The sequence below is a fragment of the Eptatretus burgeri genome, chromosome 6 (assembly GCF_056783735.1).
Source record: "Eptatretus burgeri isolate ZD-2024b chromosome 6, Ebu_testis_v1, whole genome shotgun sequence".
Taxonomy (NCBI): domain Eukaryota; kingdom Metazoa; phylum Chordata; class Myxini; order Myxiniformes; family Myxinidae; genus Eptatretus; species Eptatretus burgeri.
The window spans coordinates 113,204,334-113,225,275 of NC_140966.1; the positions used below are offsets into that span (position 1 = coordinate 113,204,334).

General features: G+C 44.9%; 1 protein-coding gene across 4 annotated transcripts in view; it reads left to right on the top strand.

The window, feature by feature from the left end:
* Positions 1–20,942, top strand: part of LOC147025652 (adhesion G protein-coupled receptor B1-like) — a 182,989-nt gene that overhangs the window by 121,264 nt on the left and 40,783 nt on the right. For all 4 annotated transcript variants that reach the window (XM_085886856.1, XM_085886858.1, XM_085886857.1 and 1 more), the window contains one exon: positions 3,386–3,489. In XM_085886856.1, the coding sequence (XP_085742982.1) occupies positions 3,386–3,489 (104 nt within the window). The remainder of the gene's footprint in view (positions 1–3,385; positions 3,490–20,942) is intronic.

The following is a 20,942-nucleotide window of genomic DNA, read 5'->3' on the forward strand; positions in this document are numbered from 1 at the left end:
GAAAAAAATTATTAAAAATTCAATTCCCGATTCAGTCAAGTACTCTTCGGGAGAATTTGATCAATGCAAACAACCTCAGTGGTACAGTTTGTTGGAGCAAAGTTTTTTTTGTTTTTTTTTCTTGAAATGATTTTCTTGATCAACCGCTGTCACGGGAACCCAACGGGTTCACAGGTCGTCTATATATATATATATATATATATATATATATATATATATATATATATATATATATATATATATATATATATATATATATATATATATATATATATATATATATTAATCTATATTATATATATATATACAGGTCGTCGTCGACTTACGACCGCGATCAGTTCCGACCGATCGGTCGTAAGTCGATTTGGTCGTAAGTTGGTCGGCCAACCTTTATTTTTAGCTTTATTTATAGTGTATAGGCCTATGCAAAAAATACCGTATGTATATTATACTGTATAATGATATAATAATCATCTGTAATTCATATTTTATTTACATTTTCTTTGTTCATTATTGTTATAACCATGGCTATAAAAACCATTTTTATTGTTACTGTATAACGTTATATGTTACGATCGTTTCAAGGCCGCCCGTGCTTGGACGGTTTGCAAAACACGGAACGGATCTCACATGCAGCGTCCCGCAGAGCGATCATTTCAACGATTCTGAGTGGGCAGAGACGTGGAGCATTCTGGTCATAAAGTCGTAAAGTGGTCGTGGTCCTAAAGTGGTCGTAAAGTCGAACATTCGTAAGTCGCATAGGTTGTAAGTCGACGCCTATATATATATATATATATATATATATATATATATATATATATATATATATATATATATATATATATATATATATATATATATATATATATATATATATATATATATATATATATATATATATATATATATATGTATGTAAATGTATATTGTAAATGTATATAATATATGTATATATATATGTATATGTATATGTATATGTATATGTATGTATATATATATATATATATATATACATATATATATATATATATATATATATATATATATATATATATGTATATATATATATATATATATATATATATATATATATATATATGTATATATACATACATATACATACATACACATCAAACGCACAGCCTGACTGTAAAGGTGAGCATTACCGTGTGAGACATACTCCACGGCGATGCTCTATTACAGTCAGGAGGTGCATCTGATGTATAAACGATGAATGTGGTCATCATTGGTTAGATATTTATTGGTATGCCATCCTTATGAAGGCAAAAAAGCCTGAAATCTGGAGAGGCTGCTCCGTTTGATGTTAAACTGATGTTGTCCATGTAATCTTTGTCTGTTTGACAGTTGCCGGGCTGAGGCCTCTGGGTTGCAGGTGACGCTTTGGTGTAGGACCATGTCCAATGGGGATTGTGGGAGTGCTCATTACACTCTACATTCCACATGTTTTGAGATATATGTATATATATATTTTTATATATTTTATATATATATATATATATATATATATATATATATATATATATATATTAGCGGAGTATGCTTACACATTGTAAGCAATAACAAATCGTGTTTCCCCATTGTCTCGGGTCACTCAGCTGCATGTTTTTTCCATTTATTTATTTTGATTTAAATTTTTGCATTCATTTTTATTTTTATTTTTGGATGCTTTTCTGACGGTTCTGTAATTTTATTTTTTCCTTGTGTATTGACTTCAATGTCTGTCGGCACATAAAATTGCTATGCTTCCCAATTGTCTTGGGTCACTCACCTGCATTTTAAAAAATCATTTTTTTCATTTATTTATATCTTCATTTACGGATGCTTTCCAACGGTTCTGTGATTATTTTTTTTTCCTTGTGTGTCGGCACACAACATGACCGTGCTTCCCCATTGTCTTGGGTCACTCACCGACGTTTTTTTTTTTAAATATTTTTTTCCTTTATTTATATCTTCATTTACGGATGTTATGCGACGATTCCGTGATTTATTTTTTCCTGTGTACCGTCTTCAATGTCCATTGGCACGTAAAATTTCATCTTTCTACATTACCCGGAAGGTACCGATCTTTAATATGAGTCGGTCAATCAGTGAGTCAGTCAGTGGTTAGAAAGAGCTTTAAAACATTAGATATGTACTGTAAATTAGAATAATGTAGTCAAAAAAATTTTCTCAATCCTTTTGGCACACATGGAGAGAATGGTGTGAGCTGTTCAGCTGTTGTTCGGGAATGCATATTCCACTGGGATTCAAATCTGAATTCAGCCATTGGTTCTGTCAATCGTGAGGTTCTGCACTGCTGCCGATGCAATGCCCCCTATCGGTTCATGAAGGAATTTGTCAATTAGCCAGGGTGCCCATACCATGATAACTCACCTCCTCTTCATGAAAGACATCATGGGATCTTTAGCATCCACCAAATCAACATCATTTTGTATGCAACCTGTGTCTGCTTACTGGTTGTTGCAACATTTCTGGGAGCATGGCTGGGCTGCTGATGCAGTGCCCCCTGTAAGTTGGAGCAGGTATTTGTAATTTGTTCCTGGTGCCAGGGATAGCTCGCCTGCTCTTTGTGAAGGACATTGTCAGATCTTTAACTTGCACCAACTAATGCTGACATATGGGATGCCCATTTTAATGCCTGTCCAAGGAACGGCACACATTGATGAATCCACCCTACCTGTGAAACACCGAGATGACAGTTGAGAGCTGGTCTGGTTTGAACCCAGGCAAAACAGCTTGGAGGGTAAGCTCTCGGCTATCTTGCTAGCCAGAGCTGTTCAGTAAGCTCTTTTTATGAGCCTGGAGCTCAATCTGAAACAAGTGGAGGAGTGTTCGGGAAGATGCTTCCAAAACCTCAAACCAAGGCATGAAGTTGTGAGAGAAATCCTCAATGTTTCTTTATGCATCTATGTCAAAGAACGACAAAGCTTCATGATGTTGTCAACACACAAAAGGATAATATTACCAGTTGAGCGTCTTTAGGTAGGCATTTGTAAACGTACAGTAAGGTTTGTGGACAAGTGAAGTTTATTTTCACCTTTTCCATGCACATTTACTTGCGTAAGGGGGTCATCTTCATAATAAATATACTCAAGATTGGGGGTGGGGGTGGGGGTTAAATCAGAAAAATAACACTGAGAAAGAACAGTAAGAGGAGAGGATAGAAGATAAGGGGTGAGTTGGGGAAGAAGTCCTAGAAAGGAGGAGGATGGGAAAAAGGGTAATGGAAAAACAATTCTGCCATCTTTGTGTACGTGATATTTAGATGTCTCCACTTGTAGAAAATGGGGACGAAATGTACTCCTTACCTTTTGACTGGTTCATCCCACAAACACGACACCACGTGAGATGTTCCTGGATGCAGGCGTTGCGGTGGAAGAGGAACATTCCTCTGGCCCTCATCATCGGCTCCTCTGTTTCAGCAACCATTCTGGCTTTGCTGCTTCTGCTGCACCTGCTGCTGTGGAAGTGAGTTTGAAATGCGCATTTAACAGCTGAACATTTCTCACAACGCTTATGTTGGATCCCATAACAGTTGCCATCACGTTCTCTACTCCAAACCATCCAGAAGTCAGGACGTGAAATCAGGTTTCAAAGTGGGATTCAATATAATAATCAAGTCCTTAAAGACAGATACGTTAAATATCTGGTTCTTAACAATAAATATCAGAATCTTAGCGAGGGATACAATAAATATCAAGAACAGATATCGAGAATGGGCTGTGGGAATATAGATTCAATTTCATACCCCCACCATTTAAAACTAGTCTCGGCCTGCATTATTGCTTCACTGTGGGCCAATTGGGGGAGGAGGGGTAGAAAAGAATGGGGACTCAAGTGAGTCACGATGAGTCAATGAAATGATCTCAAGCACGAACGGTGGCTCCTTATGAGACCTTGAACAAAGCACCATGGCAACGGAGTTGCATTTCAGGCACCACTCACATGATACAAACCACAGGGTGGTGGTGGGTCCGGGCTTACTGTGCCAAGAGATTTATTGTTCGGATTAATGGCTTCACAAACATGGACCAAAACCTATGTTTTATATTCTCTCAATATTGCAAACAAAGTATCTTACACTCTCTTTTGCACCGTTTGTTAAAGTTTATCAAAGCAAATGAGATAAAAGCAAACACCTTGTCATGTAAACAAGCAGAGAGGGTGGCTTGGCACCTGTTTGGTTGAATAAATTTTTCTATCCCCCCACCCCCCCTCTTTATACAAAATCGAGTATCATGGAAGAGTGAGATGGGTTGGGGGGGGGAACTAAGGCAACAAAATGACAGTGGGGTAGTGGGCCTCCAGTTGGATTCAAAAAGCAATGGAATAAACATAGAGGAAAACAGTAGAACAAGCCGATAGGCGACGAGGGATTCGCTAGGATCGAAGCGCTGGATACGATGCTTTTCATTCTGACCAATCCACCGACGAAGATTCATTGCCAAGACGTATTGGTTCACATACAATTGTTCCTCTGCCTGGCAAGATTTTTCCTCTTGCGTATTTTGCCAACTTGCACTCCTCATAAAAAATGACGGTAAATAGACACCCGATTTTTGAAGGACTACCATTTGAAAAATAATCGGTTTGCTGATTTGTGCTGTGGAACCTCGCGTTGCAGACACACACACACACACACACACACACACACACACACACACACACACACACACACACACACACACACACACACACACACACACACACGGAAAACCCGACAATAAGAGATATCTAGCGAATCCAATAATTATCAGGTTATCAAAGGGGGATCCAAAAATTTCAGGCTCTTAAAGAAGGATCCGATAAATATCACATTCCTAAAGAGGGATCTCATAAATATGAGGTCTGAAAGAGGGATCTCATAAATATCAGGTTCATGAAGAGGGATCCGATACATATTGCATTCTTAAAGAGTGGTCTGATAAATACAAGGTTCTTCTCAAGGAACCGATAATTATCAGGTTTGTAAAGAGGGATCCGATAGATATCAGGTCCTGAAAGAGGAAACCAATAAATATCATGTGATTGGGGGTATCCAAAAATATCAGGTTCTTAAAGGGAAATTTGATAAATATCAGGTTCTTAAAGAGGGATCCGAGAAATATCAGGTTCTTAAAGAGGGATCCGATAAACTTCAGGTTCTCCAAGAGGGATCCGATAAACTTCAGGTTCTCCACAAAGGATCTGATAAACATCAGGTTCTCCAAGAGGGATCCGATAAATATCAGGTTCTTAAAGAGGTGTCTGATAAACATCAGGTTCTGAAAGAGGGATCCGATAAATATCAGGCTTTTTATTTATTTAATTTTTACTATTATTTTTTTTTTTTTGTAAACATTTTCAAGGCTCGTTTGAGAGTGAGCACACAACGCACAGCGAGAGAAGCATGAGACAAGAGGGGCAGAAGTGGGTCAGAAAAAATAGTGGGAACAGAGACATTGGGAGATCTGTGGAAGGGAGAGGGATGGGGCGGGGAACATGGGGTATACAAGATGGACATTACAGGGACTTTCAGGAAAGAAAGCATGGAATTTGAAGGAGGTGGTTTTCGGGTGGATTAACGAGGGTAGAAAAGATCGAGGATTTGGATGGGGGACGATAAGAGGTGGTGGTGAACAGCTGTTTTGGAAGCTTGGAGGGAAGAATGGGATTGAACAGAGTGAGGGAGTTTATTCCAAAGGTGGGGAAAAAGAGGAGTGAAAGAGTGAAGGTGAGCAGTGATTCGTGATTTTAGTAGTTTTACCAGAAGGGGGTTGTTGGTGGACCTTGAGTGCCCTGTGGAAATATGGTGGGGACAAATCGCAGAGAGAGCTGTGGGGGTGGGGTGAGGGGGGTGAGGCCAGAGAAGAGATGGCAGAAGACAGAAAGACCACTGACCTGCCTGCGGTGAGAGAGTGAGAGGCCCAAAGACTCAGCATCATTGCGGGAGGTGCCAATGATCCGAAATGCCTTGGTTTCCAAAGTGTGAAGCCGAGAAAGGTGGGAGGCAGGAGCACCAGCTCAGAGGGGAGAGCAATACTCCATCAGGCTGTAGACGAAAACTTTATATGTGGTCAGGAGCTCAGGTGGGCCGAGGAAGGACTTCGCACGAAGGAGGATTTCCAGTTGGTGACTGGCTTTGGAGGCCAGGTTGGAAATATGGCTTTTCCAGGAAAAATCATGGCAGATAGTGAGACCCAGAAGCTTGAAAGAAAGGACTTCTTCCATAGGATTGCTGAGAAAGTAGATTGGGGTGGGGGGGGGGGGTTCCAAGCGGTCCTTTCAGAGAGACAAAGTGAAAGTGTGAGATGTGTCAAGATTGAAAGATATGTTCAACGTGTTAGACCAGTTTGTGATTTTATCCAGATCTGCAGTGAGCGAAGAAGCTACTGCTTGCCGGTCTGAGGGATGACAGATGGTACGGCAGAGGGTGGAGTCATCAGAAAAGAGATAAAGAGGATTTTCTAAAGAGTCGGAGAGATCATTGATGAAAACCAGAAAAAGAACAGGACCCAGAACGCTGCCGAGAAGAAATCCAGCCTGGACAGGAAGAGGGGATGAAAGAACTCCATTTCGGGCCACATGTTGACTGCGACAGGAGAGGAAGTCTGTGAGCCATGAGTGAAGATGGCCTTGGATATGATCAGAAGAGAGTTTGGTGAGCAGGGCAGGGTGCCAGACTGTGTCAAAAGCATGCGATATGTCTCGGGATATGGTTCTGATTTAGTGTCTGACATTGAGGACCTCCATCCATTTTTGGGAGAGCAGAAGCAGCATATCCAGGGTAGAGTGACTTGGTCTGAAACCAAATTGATGATCGGAAATCACGCCATTGGAGAAGAGGAAGGATTGAATGTCTGAAGCGATGATGGATTCCATAACCTTGCGGATGATTGGGAGAAGGGTGATTGGTCTGTCGTTGCAGGGATCTCTTTTAGCACCTTCTTTGTGTAGGGCAGTAATGTTTGTGATTTCCAAGTCGATAGCAGATCACCTTGAGCAAATGAGAGGGTGAATAGAACAGAGAGAGGGTGAGCAAGAGCAGAGGAGCTGGTTTTTAGGGCACGTGGACTGATGGCATCTGGACCGGTTGCAGAATCTGAGTCGAGGTTTGACAGCAAGCTCTCCACCTTGTCAGGAGAAAAGAACAGAGTCCAGGGACAGTTGGGTGCGACTGGGTAACGTGGGTACCGAAAACGATGGGTTTCGGACACAAGATTTTGATGGAAACACCGAGTTTAGGCATTCAGCCTTTTCACGTGCTGTATCAGCAGTGCGGCCGTTGGAGGTATGGGAGGGGATGGAGGGGGAACAAACACCAGAAATAAATTTGATTTGAGGCCACCCAGATTTGGAGGAGGGAGAGAGGTTTGCGAGTTCAGACTTGAGCTTTGAAAAATGTTGTTTTCTGGCTCTCCTGAGGAGAGATACACACTTGTTCTGAGCTTTGTCTAAAGAACTGAGATTACCCTCAGTTGGGTTTGCTATCCATGAGGCAAAGGCAAGCTGTTTCAGGACAACTGCCTCACCACAAGCTTCAGTGAACCAAGGGCAGGAGGAAGGGTGGGATAACTGAAGGCGAAAGGGGATAAATGTGTACATGAGGGAGAGCAAGTTTCTTTGAAAGAATTCCCAGGATGAGTTGATGTTTGAGAAAGTAACAATGGGAAACCAGTGTAGAAGTTTGATGGCTGTTTGGAGACCCTGCCAGTCGGCTTGAGTGAAATGCCAGACTCGACGGCTCTGAGGTGGTTCACTGATAACAGCCAGAGAGATGTCCACTTTGACAAGGACGTGGTCAGAAGAACCGATTGGAGCAGAGGAAGAGCAGCAGATATTTTCAGGGAAATTTGTCAAAATCAGATCCAGAAGAGAAAGAATACCATTGGTTGATATCCGGGTCAGGAAATTGACCGATTGAGTCAGTCCCAATTAGTCGCAGAAAGCTTTTGCTGAGGTGCCATTACAGGTGAGAGAGGTACCCACACCCAGCCAACTGGCATGATGACAATTGAAGTCACCACATATGAGGAAGAGAGAGTTTAGATGAGAAGACGATTTGTTGGAGAAGAAGTTGGTTCATGTTGTCAGATAGTGAGTTGTAAGTGGAGTCATCACTGTTTGGTGGACGGTCCATTACACATATAAACATCAGGTGGGAGTGGAGGGGAATCAGTAGCCAGAGGTATTCCTGGGGTGTGGGGGAGTGAGGGCAGTGAATGGAGAGTGAGGAAGAGAGTCTTTGATGAAGAGAGCAACTCCTCCACTAGGACGAGGCTCAGTTCTGTCATACCGGAGGAGGGAGTAACCAAGGAGAGATACTTGGGAGTCAGAGACGTCTTGAGGGAGGAAAGTTTCTGTTCGGCAGATGATGTCAGGTTTGTCAGTGGCAACCTGTTTGGAAAGATCTGTAAGTTTTGAGCAAAGGCCCTGGATATTTGAGGTCCACACTGTTTATGAAGAGGGAGGGGAGGAGGCTTTGGGTGCAGCGGTTGGGAGGGAGGGGAAGGTTGAGGACAAGGGAGGAGGGGGGAGGTAAGAAGAGTTGTTGAAAGAGTGTGGGGATTGCAGAAGAGCAAGGGGGGTTGATGAGGTGGAGAAAAGGCTCTGTGGTGCTGGAGGAGAGGGGAGGGCAAGAGAGGGGGCAGAAGGCAGTTGAGGATTTGAAGAGTTGGAGTGATGAGATGGAGGGGAGAGGGCAGGGGAAGGAGGCAGCTTTGTGGATGAGAGTGGGGGCAACTTTGAGAAGGGTGAGTGAGGGGGGTGAATGGTGGGAGAAGGGTTAGTTGGGAGAATTAATGGAGGAAAGGTGAGAGGGGAATTTTTGAGAAAGGTGAGAGGGAGGCTTGGAGGGAGAAGAGTGTGATGGTTGTTTTGAAAGGGGGTGAGTTGGCACTGAAGTTGGAAAAAAAGAATGGTTGATGGAAAGTGAACCCTCATAGCAAACTGGGGTTTTAAAACTCCCGAGGTCAGAGATGCGATTGAAGACATTTCTTGATGGATGTATTAAAGGCGGATTAAGAGAATGGAGAGAAGAAACACTATAACAGTTGGATGTTTTTTTAGGCAAGGTATGAAGGAAATGTTGAATTGAGAGCAGTCTGTTGAGATTGAAGAAGACGAGTGAATTATGATGCAGTAATGAGTACCACTCATGTGAAAAAGGAAGATTGAGCATTATAAGAGATGAAGCATGATAAGAGATTATTATTATTATTTTTTTGTTTGAGAGAGTTTTCATCAGATTAGGTAATGGAAATGTTGTAGAAAAAATTGTGAGGTGAATGGTTAATTTGTATCAGTAAACACAAGGGGTGGAAACAGAAACAGATTGTGTGGTTATTGGAGAAGCACGTGGCTATGGGACATGTTTCGTCAAAGTGTATTTATTTATTTATTTATTTATTTTAAATAAGGATTGTGTAACATTCGCAAAAGGGAAGGTTGAAGTAAAATTGTGGAGGTGTGTGGTGAATTTGGAACGGTAAACACAGAGTGAAGCTGATGGGTCGATGAAAAGTATCAGAAAGAGTGAGAGACATGTGGTTTCAGGAGGTGTATAGATAGGAAGGATACAAGGAAGATTATTATTTTTTGCTGGATTTTTGAAGAATAGGTAAAATTCGGGAATGGAAGGTTGTAGGAAGAAATCGTGAAGATAATGGCGAGAGTGGGTCAGCTCAAGTGGAATACAGATGGAGTGCCGGCAAAAAGGGGAAGAAGAGGAATAAGGATTGGGACTTGTGGGTATGCAAGGAGAAAGGTAGTTTTTTGTGTGTGCTTTTCTTTTGAATGCAAGACAAGAAACAGAGTGTTTAGTTGGGAGGCATGGGGGGCATTGGGAAAGTGGGGAAAATAGGGAGAGAATGCAAATAATAATGATTGTATTGAGATAGAATCCGAACCCTCATTGAGATAGAAAGCCTCATGGAACCCGGTAAGACAAGGTCAACAAAAACTCACAAAATAGCACAATTTTTGAAACAAAACCGAACTAGGAACACACAAACATGTACTGTAGGTGAGAAAATAACAGTTAAAACGGGACAAATAACGACCGGAAACTTAACTTTGAGATCGTCAGCAGAGACCCCTGAGAGAAACCTATGGTTGCTGCAAAAACAGAACTGGAAGTCAAAAGCTATCCGATTGCTACCCGGTGGTCAAAGAAGAAGTCAAAAGCTTCTTTCAGAGCTATCCGATAAATATCAAGTTCTTAAAGAGGGATCTGATAAATATCAGATTCTTAAATAGGGATCTGATAAATATCAGGTTCTTAAAGAGGATCTGATAAATATCAGGCTGTTAAAGAGGATCCAATAAATATGAGGTTCTTAAAGAGGAATCTGATTGATATCAAGTTCTTAAATATGGATTTGAGCCATCATCAGCACCCTGAAGAAATTACAAATTCCTACTCTAACCAACAGAGGGCATCGCATCAGCGGCACTGCCGTGCCCTCAGCCAATGATGCTTCTCCGCAGCCTTGTGCTACATACCAACAAAGAAGAATGGTTGTCGCGTGAATGTGTTCTTGTCTGTGAACGTGTCATATCATGTGATTATCATATTGTATGAATGTTTTATTTGTTTGTGGTATTATTTGTAGTGTTGTTTGAAGTAAGCCTGGTGTTGGCTTAATGGTTAGGGTGGTGGGCTTGGGATTTGAGGATCCTGAGTTCAAATCCCACTTGACTTGAATTAATACCAGGTGGGGTTGACTCTGGCTGTCATCCTTCTGAGGTCGGCAAAATGAGCGCCAGCTTGCTGGTATCCTGTGTTGGAGTGGTGACCCATCCAGGATTGTGTCCAATAGCCAAGGAGACTGCTTCGGCAGCACCAACGCTCTGCACAGAGTATGGTCCCAACGGATGGATGGATGTTTGTAGTATTGTTTGTGGTGTTTTTGTAGTCGTTTTTTTGTGGAGTAGTTTGTCGTGTTGTTTGTGATGTTGTTTGTTGTGTTGTTTGTGGTATTGTTTTGTTTTTGTTTTGTAGTGTTTTGCTGTAGTATTGTTTGTGGTATTGTTTTGTTTATGGTGTTTTTTGTTGTATTTTGTTGTATTATTTGTTGTAGTATAGTTTATAGTTTTGTTTGTATTTTTTTATCGTATAGTTGGTAGTATTTTTTTTGTTGTATTGTTTGCAGTATTGTTTGTCATGTCGGTTGAAGTATAGTTTGTGTATTGCTTGAAGTATTGCTTGTCGTATAGTTTGTAGTAATTGTTTCTGGTGTTATTTGTAGTATTGTTTGGAGTATTTATTATTGTAGTGTTGTTTGTGGTATTATTTGCAGTATTGTTTGTTGTAGAGTGTATTTTGTGGAGGGCGGAGGAGCTCCTTGTGAGCCAACGGCCATCCATATCTAGTGCCCAACTGTGTCTGCGGACGTCCTCCTGCAGTTGGGTTACTTCTTATTAGGAGGTTGGTGGCAGGATTTGCACTCCAGCCACCGTAAAACGCTTCATTCCGCAAAACGCAAAAACGCAAAAAAATCTGAAAACCCACTCCGTGGGAGTACCTCCTGTGCAGCTTCCCTTCGCAGGGCAGCTCACCGGATGATGGGATTGGGGCAAAGCCTTCGGGACCCCCAATCTTTGATAGGAGGGAAACCACAGGGTAACATCCCTGGGTCAGATTGCGGGAGAGTGTGTCAGAGTGGTGCTGAGGTGTCGTCCACCAGACGGCGGTCTCCTTGGGTTAACCTGAGGCGGTCCCTTCGGGTGGGTGCCTGGAATGTCCTATCCCTAAGAGAGGATGATCACCTGTCTCTGTTATCATCTGAGCTCAAGCGTTTGGACATCGGGATTGCAGCTCTCTCTGAGGTTCGGAGACCGGATTGCGGCGAGATAATGGTGGGTGGTTACACCTACTATTGGTCTGGTCGCTCTGATGGTTACCATACCCAAGGAGTTGCTGTAGCTGTGTCCAATAAGCTGACCCCAATGATAATTGAGGTAACACCGGTCAACGAGCGTATTATGAGATTAAGGATTCGTCACTCCTTAGGTGTCATTTCCCTGGTCTCTATTTATGCTCCGACTGAGGCGAGTGATGTTACCGTGAAGGACACATTCTACGCCACACTCGAGTCTGTGGTTGATCAGTGCCCCAGACGAGATACACTTCTAGTCTTGGGGGATTTCAATGCATCGACTGGAACTGATAGGGATGGTTATGAGGTGTGTGTTGGTCCCCATGGGTCAGGAACTATGAACCAGAATAGCACTAAGTTCCTTGACTTTGCAAGAAGTCATGGACTTAGGGTGGCTGGTTCATGGTTTCAGCGCCCGCAAGCTCATCGCTGGACTTGGTATTCCAACGCTGGCGGTGTGGCAAAGGAGATTGACCATGTCCTCATTGACTGTCGTTGGAGGATGATCCAGAACTGCAGGGTCTACCGGAGTGCTCAGTTCCTCAATACTGACCACAGGCTTGTTGTAGCAACTCTAAAGCTGCACCTTAAATCCTGGAGAATGGTACCATCCCAGCCTAGGCTGGATGTTGCCAAGCTCAGGGATGAGAGAGTAGCTGAGGAGTTTGCGAACAGGCTGAGTGGACACTTGGGGGTCTGGGTGCTTTGGGGGTCCTGAAGAGTTGTGGAACACCTTCAAGACCACCGTCCTTGATGTTGCCGGTGGATGCCTTGGAGTTCACCGCAGGGCAAAGAAGAATTTTGTCTCTCAAGGGACACTGGATACCATTGACCAGAGTCGCAGGGCCAGGCTGAATGGCAGAGCTGAGCTGTTCAGGGAGCTGAGGCGTAAAACTGTACGTGCACTGAGGGTGGACAAGGAGGCCTATGTGCGAGGAATCTGTGAGGGGTAGAGCATCACCTGTGGACAGGTGATTCTCGTCCCGCTTACAGGGGAATTCGCGCATTACGTTCATCCAAGCCCATCCCTCGGAGCACTGCAGTTCGAGCAGAGAGTGGTAGGCTCTTGACAGAGGAGTCTGAAGTGAAGGCCCGCTGGGCCGGTTACTTCGAGCGGTTGTACCAGGCTGATCCCCCAGCTGTCGAGTTGGACGTCAAGGGTGTTACAATCCCTGTTGCTGACCCTCGAATCAACTGTGGTCCACCATCGCTTGTGGAAACACGGGCTGCGGTGAACCAGTTGAAACGGGGCAAAGCTCCAGGGATCTGTGGCATCCACGCCGCCACTCTCAAGGCTGGTGGAAATGCTGCACTCGCTGCGTTGCATGCAGTTTTGTGCTCTGCCTGGAACACAGGCATCATCCCAACTGACTGGAAGAGGGGCCTTGCTGTCCCTCTCTGGAAAGGGAAGGGTGATCGCCAAGACTGCAACAACTACCGAGGGGTGACGCTGCTCTCAGTGCCGGGCAAGGTCTTTGCTCGGATAATTCTTGATAGGGTTCGCCACCATCTGCTTGAGCACCAGCGTCCAGAGCAGTCAGGCTTTACACCAAAGAGGTCAACGATTGACCGTATCCTTGCACTTCGTGTCCTCACCGAACGCAGACGAGAGTTTCGGCAGGGGCTGCTTGCAGCCTATGTTGATCTCTGTAAAGCGTTCGATTCAGTGAATCGGGATGTCCTCTGGAGGATTCTTGGTCTTCGTGGGGTGCCACCGAAACTGACGGATCTGATGTCCGAACTCTACTCTGGTACTGAGAGGGCTGTGAAGTGTGGTGGTACCGCGTCTGACTTATTTCCAGTTTTTACTGGAGTTCGTCAGGGATGTGTACGTGCCCCCACACTTTTCAGCACTTGTATGGACTGGATTTTGGGAGGATGTCGGAGAGATCAAGTTGCGGTGCATCGTTTGGCAATGTCAAGATCTCGGACCTTGATTTTGCAGATGATGCAGTCATCTTTGCGGAGACTTTAGACATCCTCTTGGGGGCCCTCGAGGTGCTGAATGAGGAGTCGGAGCCGTTGGGATTACGGATTTCTTGGGTCAAAACAAAGATCCAGGCTTTCGGTGACATCTTGAATGCTGCTGTCCTGTCTGTGTCTGTTTGTGGTGAGGATGTTGAGGTCGTGGATAGATTCACTTACCTTGGCAGTGATATTCATGTCTCCGCAGGTTGTGAGCCGGAGGTCAATAGACGTCTGGGTCGGGCCTGGGGAGTCATGGATTCACTGGATCATGGGGTGTGGCGCTGCCGGTACCTGTGCGGGAGGACGAAAGTCCGAGTCTTCAGGTCCTTGGTACTTCCAGTCTTGCTCTATGGGTGCGAGACTTGGACTTTAACCAAGGATCTGAGACGGAGACTTAATTCCTTTGGTACCAGGTCTCTTCGGAGAATCCTTGGCTATCGCTGGTCGGATTTTGTGTCCAACGAGCGGTTGCTGAGAGAGACTCGGATGAGATTTGTTACCTGCATAGTCCGTGAGCGTCAGCTGCGGCTGTATGGACATGTGGCTCGTTTTCCTGACGCTGATCCTGCTCACCAGATTCTCTCAGCGAGGGAGTTTCATCAGTGGAGGAGGCCAGTGGGCCGACCACGTGCCTCATGGTTGCAGCAGGTTGACCATCATCTCAAGGAGATGGGGATGGGCCTGGCATCTGCCTGGGGGATGGCCAGACGGAGGCCCCTGGAGTACCGGCGGAAAGTGGACGCAGCGACGCGCTGTTCTGGTACATGCTCCCATACCTGACCTGACCTGTATTTTGTAGTTTTTGTATAATCTGTTGTGAAGTTTGTGTTATTGTTTATCATGTAATTTATTGTGTTGTTTATAGTCTGGTTTGCAGTATTATTTGTTGAAAGGTCTGTGCTATTGTTAGCCTCACCAGAGTATTGCATTTGGGTCCATTTGTCTGTTTGTCTGTCTGTTACCCTCACCAAAGGAGAGGGTATTGCATTTGGGTCTGTTTGTCTGTCTGTCTGTTTTTTTCCGCACAGAACTTTTGTGTTTTTCTCCACAACCACTTGTCGGATTAAGACAAAATTTTCACAATTGATGCGACTAATCATGTGGAATGTTTCAATGATAATTATGACGTCATAGGTTACGTGGTGTGGCAGCCATATTGAAAAAAAGGGGAAATTTTGGACCTCTGTTTCTCTAAAACCACACCAAGTTAAAAATTGAAACTTGACACAAAGCAAGTACTCCTCATGGGGAATGAGCATGATTTTTTTTTTAATGAGGTCATAGGTGCCCTCGTTATGACGTCGTAAGTGCATATGTAGAACGCCACATCTGATCAGTATGAAAATTTTTGAGGGTCATCTCGGGATAAAATGGTTGAAATGAAAGCGAGAGAAGAACCTTCAGAGTTTAGGCTTTATTCCATTTGATTGGAGCCGCTTCTGCGGGCACACCGGGGAATACAGGTTCAGCTAGGAGTACATAAGCAGTAACGTATACATGTGCAATTAATCATCGCAGAATAAATCCGCGTAAGCACGGAGTTCGATATAATCTCCATTCTCACCAGTCAATGAGCATCTTCAGTCAACGAGCACCAAGTGAACAGCCGATGTAAATGGCAATGCCCCGGGGACAATCACCCCGTGCCGCGGAGACCTCCCCTTATACGCGAGACGCACAACATGTGATCCCGCATCATGTCCCTCAATTCACCTCAATTCACCACATTCTCCCCACCTTTAAAATGCAACTAGGGGCCCATCTTACACACCATGATTGCTTTAGCACTATAGGAGTATACATTTCAAGCAACAATGACTAATAGGTCTACAGAAGCATACATGCCAAGCAGTGATTATTTTGAGTTGTAGGAGCATGGAAATGAGCATCGATATATGATATAATGAGCATATAGGAGCATGAGCAGCGAGAATGCCGATAATCCCCTTTACAGATTGAGTCGTCGAGGGGGCCTTATTTGTCGACCTCTCCGGGAGTAAATGGCAGTTTCACTTGAGGGAGGCTCCCGATCCTCTTGGTGAGCCTCGACTTGTGCCGGGGATGACTCCTCGATCGCTCTCGGGTGGAACGCGGCAGCCCCGTCGCCCGGTGGAGTTCCTGGGGGGGGGATGTCAGAAGGAGGAGTGCCAGAAGGTGGTGTACCTGCGGGAGGAGTGCCTGAGGGAGCCAGATGGCGAACCGACACAGTGGTCTCCCTGCCATCCGGGAGCCTGACATGAGCATACTCTGGATTAGTGTCAATGAGTTCGACCCCCTCCACCAGGGGTTCATACTTGCTTTGTCGTACCGGGTGTTTCATGAACACTGTTCCGGGATGGGTCAGCCAGTTGGGCACCGTTTGACCGTCAACATAACGTCGCTGGTGAGTAAACATTCGTTCGTGAGGAGTTGCATTGGTGGACGTGCAGAGCAAAGAGCGTATGGAATTCAGAGCGTCGGGAAGAGTAACCTCCCACCGCTCGGGGCCCAGTCCTCTTGATTTCAACGCCAGAGTTACGGCTTTCCAAGTAACCCCGTTATACCGTTCCACCTGCCCGTTACCCTGTGGGTTGTAACTCGTCGTTCGACTAGTTGCTATGCCGAGCTCTAGTAGGAATTGTTTTAGCCCGGCCGACATGAAACACGGCCCTCTGTCTGAATGTATGTACGAAGGTTTCCCAAACATAGCGAAGAGGTCAGAGAGACATCTCACGACAGTGCCCGAGGTCATATCCGAGCACGGAAATGCGAAAGGGAACCTTGAATATTCATCAACAACGGTGAATATGTATCTGTTGTCTGTCTCGGTTGGCAGGGGCCCTTTGAAGTCGATGTTTAGTCTCTCGAAGGGGGAAGTGGCCTTGATCAGTCTGCTAGATGCTGCACCATAGAATCTGGGTTTTAGTTCAGCACAAACAAGGCATGAAGCATTCATTTGTTTAATATCTTCAACAGAATAGGGAAGATTTTGTCTGCGCACGAAATGTGCCATTCTGGTTACCCCTGGGTGGCAGAGAGACACGTGTAGGTCTTGCAAAGCCTGACTGATTGTTGCTGAACTGTAGACCCGAGAGAAGGTATCTGCAGCAGGGTTTTCCTTCCCGGGCCGGTAAACAATGTCGTAACTGTAGCAAGCTAGGTCTATCCGCCATCTCATAATTTTTTCATTCTTAATTTTCCCGTTATTTTTCCCATCAAACATGAATGCCACGGATCGTTGGTCCGTAACGAGCGTGAAGTGGTTTCCCAGTAAATAATGTCTCCATTTCCGCAGCGCTTCGACGATGGCGTACGCTTCCTTCTCTATCGCTGAGTGTCTCTGCTCGCTTCTAGAGAGAGTTCTCGAGAAGAACGCGACCGGCCGCCCAGACTGATTAAGTGTAGCAGCTATCGCGTGATCTGAAGCGTCGGTTTCCACCACAAAGGGCACCGAGCTATCGATCGATAAAACCACGGACTTACTGATATCATCCTTGAGGTTGTGGAAAGCTCTTACAACAGCGGCATCTGGTGGAAAGTTTTTGCAATGCACTAGGGGATGTATTTTCTCGGAGTATTGCGAAATCCATCTCGCATAGTAAGCGAACATGCCGATCACCCGGCGCATTGTCTGCAAGTCATGAGGTGGTGGAAGCTCACGGAGCGGGCGCAATCGTTCAGGATCAGGCTCAATCGTGCCGTCGGCTATCGTGTAGCCGAGAAGGTCGATTGACCTTGCCGAGAATACGCATTTCTCGTAGTTGAGAGTCAGATTATATTTTCTAGCAATGCTCAAGAATCTGTCTAGATTCCTATCATGTTCCCCCTGATCCCTACCGCACACTGTGACATTGTCCACGTAAACAAAAGTGTCTTTGAGGTTTTCATCTGAGATGATGTCATCCATAACCCGTTGGAAGCAAGCTACCCCATTCGTGACACCGAAAGGTATTCTCCTGAATTGGTAGAGGCGCCTCCCTGCCTGGAATGCGGTGTAAGGTTTGTCTTCCTCTCGGATGGGAATTTGATGATAGGCGCTTCGCAAGTCGATGGTGCTGAATACCTTATAATTGGCCACGCGTTCGACCATCTCATCTATGCGCGGCAGGGGGTAGGAATCGAGTTGGGTAAAGCGATTGACCGTTTGGGAATAATCGACAACCATTCGTTTCTTATGGTTCTGACTGCTGGTTACTAACACCTGTGCGCGCCATGGCGAATCGCTCGGTTCTATAATTCCTTCTTCCAGTAATCGCTTGGTTTCTGAAGTGATGAAATTCATGTCAGCAGTGGTATATCGCCGCGATTTAATCGCTATCGGTTTGCAGACCGGCGACAAGTTAGCGAACAGCTGGGGGGACGTCACCTCTGCGGTGGTCAACGCATTTAAAATTAGACGAGGCTTGCTTCCTCCAAAGGGTATTTCGACGCTCGTGTGCTGCTTGAGGACATTATGACCCAGAATTACGTCTGCGCACAAATCACGAAGCACCAGTACCCTTACATCCCGATGCGTGTACCCTTTTACGTCCAATTCAACATTCCAGTACCCTCATACGCGGGATTGTAGTGAGGTGGCGGCCATGCATACTGTATTGTCAGTCGGGTGGATTATCCATTTCCTGCCTTTTACTAGCGAGCTGTTGACGAAACTTTCAGAGCTACCGGTATCAATCAGTGCCTCAGCCATATGCCCGTTAATTCGTACGTTGATGATAGCCTTGGATAGATTCCCCGGGGAGGCTGCAGTTAATTTATTTTGCGAGTAGAGAGCCGCAGAAGTGGGTTTATTCCTCCTGAGAGTAGATTTACATACCCTGGCATAATGCCCTTTCTTGTCGCAATTCATGCATGTGGCATCTCTGGCGGAAAAATTTTTGACGAGGGTGCCTTTTGTACCCACAAAAGAAGCATTTACCAACCGGAGCAGTTGCTGAGGAGTTTGACGTGGCCTGGGTATCCGGCTCCTCGGGTGTTTCTCCATCCCCTTTGTCTGGCTGTGTCTGTGCCAGTGGGGTTCCTTGGGTTCCCATCGTAGCAGCGTTCATTAGCAGCATCGGTGTCCCAAATGACTCAGATTGCTGCTGAGCCGTATCCATCGCTCGTGGCTGATCGACTACCTTGTCAAGAGTGGGTTGCGCTTTCTCTAGTAAGCGTTGCCGTATGTGGGCTGATCTGAGTCCTTGGATGAATGCCTCCCGTGTCGCTTCCTTTCGGTGTTCCTCGGCGCTTACGGCCGGAAGCTGCAGTCTTTTCCCAGCTGATTCAGAGCTTGCAGGAACTGATCGATTGTCTCCCCGGCTGCTTGCTTGCGTGTGTTGAGAAGATGTCGTATGTATACCTCGTTCTTGGGCTTCACTTAGAGCGCCTGCAGCATGTCGATCGCTGCTTCGTAAGTGTCGCACTCCGAGAAGAGCCTGTACATGCTGGGCGAGACATGATTCACGAGAGCGGCAAATTTGTCAGCTCCCTCCTCGATGATGGTCAGATAGTGTGAGAAGGAACAGAACCAATGCGACCATTTCATTTCTGCGTCAGTCGCGTTTGGGTCTGCGTCGAACCTCTCTGGTTTGTAGATCTTGTCCATCGTTGGTTGAGAGAGAGCCGAGAAAACCAAATGGAATAAATTGAAATGAAAGCGAGAGAAGAACCTTCAGAGTTTAGGCTTTATTCCATTTGATTGGAGCCACTTCTGCGGGCACACCGGGGAATACAGGTTCAGCTAGGAGTACATAAGCAGTAACGTATACATGTGCAGTTAATCATTGCAGAATAAATCTGCGTAAGCACGGAGTTCGATATAATCTCCATTCTCACCAGTCAATGAGCACCTTCAGTCAACGAGCACCAAGTGAACAGCCGATGTAAATGGCAATGCCCCGGGGACAATCACCCCGTGCCACGGAGACCTCGCCTTATACGCGAGACGCACAACATGTGATCCCGCGTCATGTCCCTCAATTCACCTCAATTCACCACAATGGTCCACAGGAAAAATTTTCATGATGTCATTGGTCACGCGATTCGGCAGCCATATTGTTCAAAAAAATCCTTCAAAAATATTCTCTGAAGTGGCTGAACAAATTGAGGTGAAACTTTACATGAATGTCCACCTGTCCATGTGGAACAAAAGGTTCACACACATGATATCATGGGTCACATGGTTGGCAGCCATATTTCTGGCTAAAACTTTCATTACCCTAAAACCTATTAAAAACATACACCACTCAAAAGAAGTCCTGGTGAGGGTCTGCAATCTATGATTGCTCTTTTTCTTGTTGGTTTATGTTTCTCTGTCTGTTTGTCCACACAGAACTTTAGTGTTTTTCTCCGCAATCGCTTGTCGGATTGAGACGAAATTTTCACTTGAGCAACTACTCATGTAGAATTTTTAAATTATAATTATTACGTCATAGGTCACGTGGTGTGGCACTCATGTTGGAAAAATGAGAAAACTGGCCCTCTGTATCTCTGAAACTGCACCAAGAAAAAATTGAAACTTGGCACAGGGCAAGTACTCCTCACGGGGAATAAGTGATTTTTGGTGACATCATAGGTGCCTTCATTATGACGTCATAATTGCATTTGTGGAGCGTGACATCGATCAATATGAAAATCTTTGAGGGTCATCTCAGGATAAAATGGTCCACAGAAGGGAAAAAATGATGACGTCATTGGTCATGTGATTTAGCAGTCATGTTGTTTTTTTGTTTTTTTTTTAATCTTCAAAAATCCTCCTTGAATTTGGCTGAACAGATCGAGGTGAAACTTTACAAGTATGACCATCTATCCATGAGGAACGCAACATTCATGCATATGATGTCAAAGGTCACATGGTTTGGCAGCCATATTTGATTTACCCTAAAACCTATAAAAAAAAATCTTCTCCAGAATGGCTGGACAGATCAAGGGGAAACTTCACACAAATGTTCCCCAAGCTTTGGGGGTACCTGGGTATTGACGAATAATTGATTTCACATGGCCTGGCAACCATGTTAGATTAAGCAAAAATCTTTAAAAATCCTTTCTCTTCAACCGCTTCACCGATCGATGTGAAACTTCACATTTATGATGGAGTGGTGATGGGGAATATATGTTTTATATTTCAACCTGATT